At 33.4% G+C, this 10350-nt stretch overlaps 1 protein-coding gene and 1 non-coding gene across 2 annotated transcripts; one reads left to right on the plus strand and one right to left on the minus strand.

Annotated features, from left to right (window-relative positions):
• Nucleotides 1-372: 372 nt before the first annotated feature.
• Nucleotides 373-476, minus strand: LOC113200299 (U6 spliceosomal RNA). The gene has a single exon (XR_003303034.1). It is a non-coding gene; the product is annotated as a U6 spliceosomal RNA (small nuclear RNA).
• A 4611-nt stretch (nucleotides 477-5087) lies between these two features.
• Nucleotides 5088-7055, plus strand: Cxcl11 (C-X-C motif chemokine ligand 11). The gene is made up of 4 exons (XM_077803538.1): nucleotides 5088-5186; nucleotides 5917-6043; nucleotides 6144-6216; nucleotides 6433-7055. The coding sequence occupies exons 1-4, from the start codon at nucleotides 5126-5128 to the stop codon at nucleotides 6493-6495; spliced, it is 324 nt and encodes a 107-aa protein (XP_077659664.1). The 5' UTR covers nucleotides 5088-5125; the 3' UTR covers nucleotides 6496-7055.
• The last annotated feature ends 3295 nt before the right edge of the window (nucleotides 7056-10350 follow it).

Genomic DNA, 10350 nt, shown 5'->3' on the forward strand with positions numbered 1-10350 from the left:
CCTGCCTCGCTTCTCGCTCCAGCTTCATTCATCTTTTGACAGACACTAGTCTGATTCCCTAACTTTATTGCTACAGTAAGCTTACTTTAGTTCTTTTGGATAGATATGAAGGAGTGGAATAGCTGAGTCACATGGTGATTCCATTCCTAGTCTTATTTTAAGGAATCTCAATACTTATTTCCATAGTGGTTATGTTAATTTGCAGTCTCACCAACAGTGTACAAGTATTTCTTTTTCCTTGCATCCTAGTCTGAATTTATTATTATTTGTATTTTTGATGATTGCCATTCTAAGTGGAATGAGAGGAATTCTCAGTGTAGTTTTCATTTGCATTTTCCTTTCTGCTAGGAATGTTGATCATTTTTTATACATAAAAGTATGAAATGCTTTATGAATTTGTATGTCATTCTTGTACATGGGTCATACTAATCTCTATATTGTACTAATTTTAGAATATATGCTGCTGAAGCAAGCATGGGAATTATCTTTAAGTGAACTTTAAAACTCCCTACTCCCCAACCCCATGCTGGGGATCAAACTTAGGGTCTCAGACATGCTAGGTAAGTGCTATATCACTGATCCTCGCCCCAGCAAATTGTAAAATTTTACATTAAGTGAATAATTTGGCAGCATTGCTAATACTTTAGATGAGTCACAGATTATGAAATTTTTAAGCTGGAAAAAACTCTGGTGATTAATTATGGAAACTAGATTCATTTCCTGGGATGCTCCTTTAAATTGAAAGGAAACTTATTTGAAGGGGTAGACCTAGGAATATAAAACAGAAAATAGTCCAATTCCGGAAACAACAACAGAGGCCAACACTACTAAAAAGAGAATGTAGCTTAATCTTTTTTGCATTTAATCAAAAGAAAATGAACAATGAGGCATACTGATTTAGGGAAGAGAGGAAAAGAAGAAAACTGGGGAAAACGAAGAACTGTCTTTAAGAAAAAAAAATTCAAGGTATCTAACCTAGTCTTTCCTAGCTTAGTTTTAAATAAAAAAATCAAGATGATGTATATTAAATGCCAAATGAATAACTAGATCCCCATTGTCCAATACAGTAGCTACTAACCACAAATGACTACAGAGCATTTTAAATGTGGCTAGTTCAATTCAAAGACTTAGTACTAAAAAAGAGAATATAAAAATATTTCATTTAATTTTTATATTGCTTACACATTGAAGTAGTTTTCATATTTTATTTTATTTTTTAAAATATTTATTTATTTATTTTAGTTTTAGGTGGACACAATATCTTTATTATTTTTATGTGGTGTTGAGGATCAAACCCAGTGCCCCGTACACGCCAGGTGAGTGTGCTACCGCTTGAGCCACATCCCCAGCCCTAGTTTTCATATTTTAGATTAAAAATATCATTTAAATTACTTTCATCTGTTTCTTTTTACCTTCTAAATGTGGCCACTAGAATACTTAAAATTATGTGGCCTGTATTATATTTCTACCGGATAAAACAGACAAGGCAATTAGTTCTATGAAGTTAAAAGAATCATATTGCGCAATATGATATCAAGAAAGTTTCATAAAGGTAAGACTTCACAAAGATATCCAGATTTGAATGAAAGGATTCAGAAAAGGAGAGGAAAGTGCATTCCATGCTAGATGAACCAAATTTTATAATCAGAATAGGAGATCTCTCAGACTTACTAGATGAGGGAATGTTCTCAAAGAAAATCTACATGTTATGTCAAGGAGTATTTCGTATTTACAATCAGAATCAATCCTGAAGACATACTTGGTCCCACATGTCTACAGAGTCAGCAAAAATCAGGCCAATACAATATGGCAGCAAAGTGTCAAAATTTACAATATACAAAAAGAAATTTGATTGGTTTTGTTCAATGCTCTATCATCCATAACTTTAAGAGGCCAGGCATGTGACATATACCTAAAGTAAACATTTCATGAGTGAATGACTAGGTGAGCAAATTAACTACAGAAAGTGGTGGTGCTTTCCAGGAAAAAATGTAAAGCAGGAACACAGGAAAGAAAAGGCATTGAAGAGGGAGTGTGTGTTAAGGAAGGAGCAAACACCCATATACATTATATTAGCACCAGCCAAAGCATAGTAAGGCTTATTTTTTATATGGCTCAGGGAAATGAGGTGAAAAGGTTACAGCATGAAACCAACTGTTCTTCCAACCCTGCATAATTTTGGATTGCTTAAAGGCTTGAAGCGAAGAACTAAATAAACTTTCCTCAGCATTCATTCTGTGATTTGGCTCCAAGAAAAAGCAGACAAGGCCATACCCACATGGGTAGGATTAGTTCCTCTATTCTAGGGTCACACACAAGCAGCAGCAGCACCCTCCCTGTGGACTATGGATTAGTCTTTCTTATAGAGGAGGAGGGAGGATACTTTTTTCCTCTCCTGGTCTTCGGCCATGCCTCTTCCTAAAGTATCTATAAACACAGTATCCATGTATAATCTTAAAAAATGTTACATAATATAATTTTCTAGGGACTTTTAAATTTTTTAAGTGCAAATTACTAGCCAGGTGTAGTGGCACAGGCCTGAAATCCCAACTATCTGGAGGCTGAGGGAGGAGGAGCACAATTTTGAGGCCAGCCTGGGCAACCTAAGACCCTCAAAATAAAATAAATAGGGCTAGAGATGCAGCTCAATGGTAGAGAATTTGTGTAGCATATATGAGGTCCTGGGTTCAGTCTTCAGTATGAGACGAAGGGTTGGGGGGAAGAGGCAGGGAGAGAAATTTCTGTTTAAAAGTTATCTAACATTAAAGCTACATGACAGTGTAATACTTTAGGTAAACAGAATAGTTACCATTGTTCTGCTATATTTTTAAAACCATGCTGTGTGTTTGTACACAAGACTACTTAAAATTTTCAAGAAGAGCAGACTATTTTAACATTTACAATTACAATTTTAAAATACTTTTGTATCATATAACAATATCATCCAATCTTTTATTAAGTGGGCATGCTTATGCTAATACTGAGTAAGATGTGATATGTCAATTTAAGAAAGAACATTGTAATATTAGAGATAATAATAATAGCAATTAATACTTTTTGAGTGTCAGATACTTCTAAATGATGTATGTGCATTACTTCTTTTAATATTTAGCTTGTAACAGATCTTTTAAAAAAGTATTTTTATTATCCCCCATTTATAGATGAAAAAAAAGGCTCAAAAAGGTAAGCTACTTGCTCAGGAACACACAGCTAATAAAATAAGAGCTTGGATTTGTACACACACAGGTTGACACCACAGACTTCCCTGTTAACAGTTATGCTGTACTGCGTTTCCAATGCTCAGAGAATGAGAAGCAACATTAAAGAAAAAATAATGGGTTGAGTATTTATGAGCTCCCAGAGCATATGTGTATCTTTGACCTTACCCATACACCTATGGGAAAATTAGTCTTACATTATGTTAAAGAACTGAATAAATGAGAAAGAATGTTACAGCTACTTAGATGCTTATTAAAGACTTTCAGGGCTGGGGATGTGGCTCAAGCAGTAGCGCGCTCGCCTGGCATGCGAGCGGCCCGGGTTCGATCCTCAGCACCACATACAAACAAAGATGTTGTGTCTACCGAAAAATAAAAAATAAATATTAAAAAAAAAAAAGACTTTCAGAGGTTTTAAAGACTGAAATGGTTGTTAAAAATATTTGTGTCCAGGGCTGGGGTTGTGGCTCAGTGGCAGAGCACTTGCCTAGCATGTGTGAGGGGTTCGATCCTCAGCACCATGTATCGATAAATAAAATAAAGGTCCATTGGCAACTAAAAAAATTTAAAAAAAAGAATTTGTGTCCAAATAAAGATATGATTTCAATATAGTAATATAAAATGGTAATCTGAAAATATATAAAATCCCAAATTATACCAATGATAGGAAGAAATGGTTCAAAACTATAGATATAATAGGGAGAAAATAGAAGATATTATTTATGATTGATATAAATAATTAGAAAATTTCATGTAAAAAAATCTTTATAAAGAATTTTAAAGCTTAATATCAAAATGTAAAACAATGGATTCCTTTCAAATCACATAAGAAATATTTAAAATGTAAAATTAGAGGGTTAGGGATATTCCTCAGCATTGGAGTTTGCTTGGAATATGCAAGGTCCTGAGTTAATCCCCAGCACCATGGTCGGGGGAGGGGGGGGATTTTTTTTCAATTAGAAAAAAATCAAAGAACACTTAGAGGAAAAAAATAGCAAGAAAACCTTTTTAAAAATTACAGATTACCAGCTATATAGTAAATATGCTTTATTAAATTCACCCATTTAAAAATCTTTTGGATATGATTTTAGGTGTCCACAAGTGACATACTTAAATAGATTTAGAAAGCTTAAGAGGAAAGGACAAAAAGAAAATAGGGATTACAGCCAAGTAGAATCTAAGAGTTGTAAAAACATCACATGAAAAAGAGGATAAAATTTTTTTACAATCCGTAACACAATTCATACAACTTTATGTAGTCAGTGCTAAAGTACGTATAAGGTAAAAAACTTTAAAATGCAAAAGGAAATGAACATCAAGTACAGAAGTATAGGAAGACTTCTTTGGACATGACATTATAGATAAAAATGTAAAGTTAAAGGTTGCCTGGTGTAAAATAATATATGCCTTATCTATGATAAGCAACTAAGACTTAAAAGCAAAAGTCAAATGATTTTAAAATATTTTTAAGAATGTTCTTTTGCATATTGTGCAAAGGGTGAAAGGACTGAACTACAAAGACTTTCTTCCTGACTGAATGGCAATCATAATCCCACTGCCCAGGGAAGTCTAACAATTAAGTGCATTTCTAGGAAAGACTACCTTCAGAAATGCTGGTTCCTGTCTGTATATGCCCTCTTTATCAAGTGCTTTCAAATTCATATCACTTTCAATACTACAATAAATAGGAAGGGATAGTGACACTGAGGTGAGAATAAAATAGAAACTCTTGGAAGCAAAAAAGGAAGATGACTCGAGGAGGGAAATTCCAGTTGCTCTAATAGGATGGCTGGTGGATAAAATGCTCTTTATATACCAATTAAGAACTACCTTTTAGGTTTAGTGTTTCTAATCCCTCCAAGAGTTCCAAAGGTGAAGCCGAACAGCAGCAGCAACAAAGAAACAGAATGAATGTGAAGGGCATGGCTATTCTCTTGGCTGTGATAGTCTGTGCTACGATTACTAAAGGTATATGATACTTTTTGCTTCAGTCTATAAACTCCTTTTGTAATGTTTCAATGTCTTTTCTTTCACTTTTATCCTAAAATACATGGTAAATTTTTACTGAATCTCATATATTAGAAGTTACTTAATAGCTTTGACAGAAAATGTTGGAAATGTTTAAGGCATTAGAGAGGACTCTTAAATCTAGAGATGATAAACTTCATGGGATTTTTTTTTTTTTTGGCTACAATATCTGACAAGATGCTTGACAAATAGCTTTAAATGTTTGTAAAGAAGACTTTAAGTGGTATTATGTTAACTTCTTGGAAAAATTCTTAAGTATAAAAGCAACAGACAAACAAGCTTCTTTTAATAAAAGTCTTTCATGTTACTATAATTACTACTACTACTACTACTACTACTACTACTACTACTACTACTAGTACTACTTCTTTTTTGGTGCTGGGGATTGAAGGTAGGGACTTGTGCATGTGAGGCAAGCACTCTACAAACTGAGCTATATCCCCAGCCCTGTCCTATTATTTTTAATGACTTTTTTACAAATTTCAAAAGAAAATCATCAACATCTTACTTAACTCCTTTACCAATAACATTGGTATCAAGGGCTATTTGACAGATTACTACAAACTACAATCTTTATCTTTTATGAAAACTCTTCTCACATTCACCACCAGGATAATAACTATATGTTGCAATCAGATGTATTACTAATCAATATTCTGATCTATCCTAGGCTTTCCTATGTTCAAAGGGGGACGCTGTCTTTGTATAGGCCCCGGAGTAAAAGCAGTGAAATTTACAGATATTGAGAAAGCCTCTGTCATCTACCCAAGTAACAGCTGTAACAAAATTGAAGTGATGTAAGTAATGCACTTTCTGAAGAGGACAATGGTGGAGCTTTTTTGTTTTATTTATTTTCCCAGGTGAAGTTTAAGACTCACTTTTATCTTCCCTTAACAGTATTACCTTGAAAGCACATAAAGGACAACGATGTCTGAATCCCAGATCAAAGCAAGCAAGCTTTATAATCAAGGTAAATTTCTTGTTACTCCCATGTTAGAATCTATTTTATTCAGGAAAGAGCTTCTGAGAAAAGAAAGCAGAAAGATTCTGCTATAATTTCATGTGAAATATTCTATTAAACTGTGCCTTGGTTATGATAGCATCCCTTTCCTGATGTATGTTTTTTATGTATTCCCAAGGAAATGAGAACAGTCTAGTAAATAAAGCTCTCATTTTCTCATTACAGCACGTTGAAAGAAAGAATTTTTTAAAATATCGAAACTCTGGAAAAGAGGATTTGAAGATCTAGAACAAGTTTTATTTTGGCTACTGACATATGAATTCTGCAATAGAAAACTGACTTCCTCTTGCCTAATCACATTGTTGCAATACACATTCATGTATGTCAGGTTAGAGAACATTTGAGAAATTTGATTCTTGTGACTATTTTGCTGTGATTGTAAAAACAATTCTATTTCTAAAAGGCAGCTGTGTGTACTTGAGCTATATTTCATATTACTAACTCTGGTTATAATTGAGACATTAATTACTGGAGACAAACCCTTGAATCAAAAGCATCCATATGTGTAATAAAACATTCCTGAAATAATTTTTCATACAACTTACACATTATTTCCCCATGTAACACATAAGTATCTAGGGAAAAACTTCTTATGTATTATGTATTTCAAGAAATGTACCATAAATAAAATTATGAGCTACAGGAAACTGGCTAGCACACAAATATAATTATTAGCAGCACTGGTCTTTGATTTTTTTTCAACTTTTTTTCAGAGATGTTTTAAAGCAAAGAGAATATGTGTGTTTAGTGTACATTTGGGTTTTAAATTTGTTATAAAGAACAGCAAAATCTTGGGACACATTTTAGATATAAAATGTTTTTGCCCACCAAAGTAAAATGCTGAAAAATAAATAAATATATGCATATCTGGCAATCATCTTTACTTTCTGTGACTTTATTTCTTAGAAAAATATACATTCATTTCTTTAGTCATGCTTATACTATAAAATTTAGGGATACCTAAAATTGCTTTTCTCTGAAAAGAAACAAAGTCATCTTTCTCTAATAAGCTACCACAACTCTTTTTAAAACTGAAAAAATCATATACTTTCCAGAACACTTGAGATATCTTTAGCAGTTTTACCTTATATTTCAGTAGCACACAGCTATTTATCATCATGAAGAATTGTTTAGAAATACATTCTAATGGGTATCTGTAAAGGGAGGCTATTTGATTTTACTTCGAGTGTGGGTTTTCCTAGACCAAAACCCACTACTCACTTGGGGCAGATTCCTTATTAGGTGGGTATTGGTGAGAGGCTAAAAGGAAGAAGCCAAAGGGAAGAGATCTCCCCTTCAGCCAGAACAAAGACTCAACCAAGCTTGTATACTTTAAACTCCAGCTAGCCCCACAAAAAATATTACCAGTAAGAAAATCATTAAAAGCAGCAGCAGTAGCAAAAGTCATATGGTAGTGTCTCCCTTTAGCATGACTTTGACTAGTCCTTCCTGCCACCTAGCTCCCTTACTTAGGTCGTTGGTTCATTTTCCAAGCCTGATTCTCCAATCTTTCTGTGGTTTCTTCAACAACCAATTAAATTCCTTTTCTCCTTAATCTAGCCAAAATCCTTGACTGATAAAGCCTTCTTTATAGTAATCTCCACATCTGAAAAATGAAATGTTTGTTATAGAATCACAATTAGATATATCTCTATATAGTTATGCAATATGTTTATATTAAATAATTTCTACATAGAAATGGAACTTCTATATAAATTCCTTGGAAAGTTTTCAGATCAGAATCTAATCTTTGTCTATGTACAGTGGTTTTTAAAAAATATGGTTAAAAGTTTTAATTTTACTAAGTTAAGGCTGCATGACTCATTCTGTTTTTGTTTCTGAGGTTCTGGGATTGAATCCATATTCTTGCACATTAGGCAAGTGCTCTACCAGTGTTATACCTCATGTCCTTTTAATTTATTTTTTAATACATCATTTCCCTAAGTTGTCCAGGCTGACCTCAAACTCACAATCCTTCTGCCTCAACCTCCCATGTACTGGAATTGCAGGCCTATGCCCCCTTGCTTGCCAAGTGTGCTAACTTAAAAAAATAAGATTAAATATCATAGGCCAGTGAATTATTATTGAGAAGATAGCACATACCTATACTTCTTCATAGAAAAATAAATATATGAATAAATAACAGTCCAGGCAAGGTTCCTCTCATCTCAGTACCTTTGAAAACATTATTCTCTCTGCCCACTTTTCACTTAAATCTCAGCCTAAATGACATTTTCTCCAAGAAGCCTAAGAAACCACCTCTTCAATCCCAACTAGATTAAGTGTTCTATTTATTTGTTTTCATAACATTCTTTACTTTTCATCACATTATTTATTGCAATTGTAACAAAAGAATTATTTCTCTATTTAGTATCTGTTCTTCCCACAAGGGCAAGTTCAATATGAAAGCCACTGTAGTTCTTCTACTCCACAGTACAATGCCTATTTCTATGGTAATAGAAACTAAGGGAAAAGGAACTTACAGCCCAGAATGGTATGAAGGAATACACAGTGGTAAGAAAGTACAAGGTGATTTTCTGGAATAGTAACTAGATTCATTTGGTTGGAGTGAAGGATAAGGAGTATCATGTCTAGCTAAACAACCTTTCCCTTTTATTCTGCACAAAATGGGGATTCATTAAATATTCACCAATGAGAGAATGATCCTATTCCAAGTTATTCTAAATTATTCTAGGAATGACAAAAAGGGCTGATTGAAGTAGGAACAAATGAGGAAGGGAAAATGAGTTGGGAATATGTTGCAATTGCTCAGGTCTTTATTTCCAAATTTCAAGTCTTTCTCATACCATCTTTAAGATTCTTTATTATGTCTCTGTTCAATCTTCATAATATTTTTGCAAATTGTGTACCTCTTTATTTCATTTACATTTACAGGAAAAGCAAAATTTCACTGCTATCCATGTGAAATCAATATTAATGCTATAGAAATAAAATGATAACACAAAGTATAGAAAAAAATACCAAATTCTAACTAGATAGCTTTGTATGTCAAAGGTTCTGAACTTAAGCCTGTATTTATTAAAAAGGAGATGAAAACAGTTAGCAAAGTGTTTGAAAACCATGCTAATACCACACTGATTTAATCAAAGGGACTGAAGTTAAAGAAAGTAATTAATTGCTATCAAATGTCATTATCAATGAGCCACCTGGTATTGTCCCATATGTTGGGAGAAACACATGAAAAGTAATAACGACATTATGCAGTGAATTAGACTGAACTGCTACATGAACCAGCAATTCCACTCCTTTGCATATATCTAAAGGTTTAAAAAAAATACTTGTACACTAATGTTCATAGCAGCACTAAGCAACAACCAAAAGATAGAATCAACCCAAATAGCCATCAACAGATGAATGGAAAACCAAAATGTGAAATATACACACAATGGAATATTTTTCAGTGATACAAAGAAATGAAGTTCTGATAAGTCCTACAACATGGATGAATCTTAAAAGCATTATGCTGGGTGAAAGAAACCAGACACGAAAAACCATAGTTTGTTTTTGCAGTTCTGGGGATCAAACAGGGCCTCGCGAAAGTCAGCAAGTGTTCTATCTACCACTGAGCTAAGCTCCTAACAAGATCATATATTATATGATACCATTTTATATTAAATATCTAGAATAGGAAAATCTTTAAAAATTAGGCACTAGATCAGGGGCTGGCAGGGGCTCTGGGGAGGGTTTAATGGGTAATGACTGCTAAATAGACACAGGTTTCTGTTTGAGGTGATAAAACAGATTATCACTAGATTATGGCACTAGATTATGGTGATAGTTACACAACACTGACAATGTACTTAATTCCACTAGTAGTATACTTTTAAAGGGCTAAAAAGGAAATTTTATGTTAGGAGTATATTACCACAGTAAAAAAATAAGGGCTAACCTAAGGTAGTAATGGTGAAAAAATAAATGAATAATACACTGTATTTGCAAAACTAAAACAAAGTGACTTTTCAAACTTTTTTGTTGAAAAATATAGCTATTTTTCATAAAAGTATGCTATCTGTGTTAATATGCAATGGGCTTCTCTACTTTGCCTTTGAGATACAAAAACAT

This window comes from Urocitellus parryii, chromosome 10, assembly GCF_045843805.1.
Source record: "Urocitellus parryii isolate mUroPar1 chromosome 10, mUroPar1.hap1, whole genome shotgun sequence".
Classification (NCBI taxonomy): domain Eukaryota; kingdom Metazoa; phylum Chordata; class Mammalia; order Rodentia; family Sciuridae; genus Urocitellus; species Urocitellus parryii.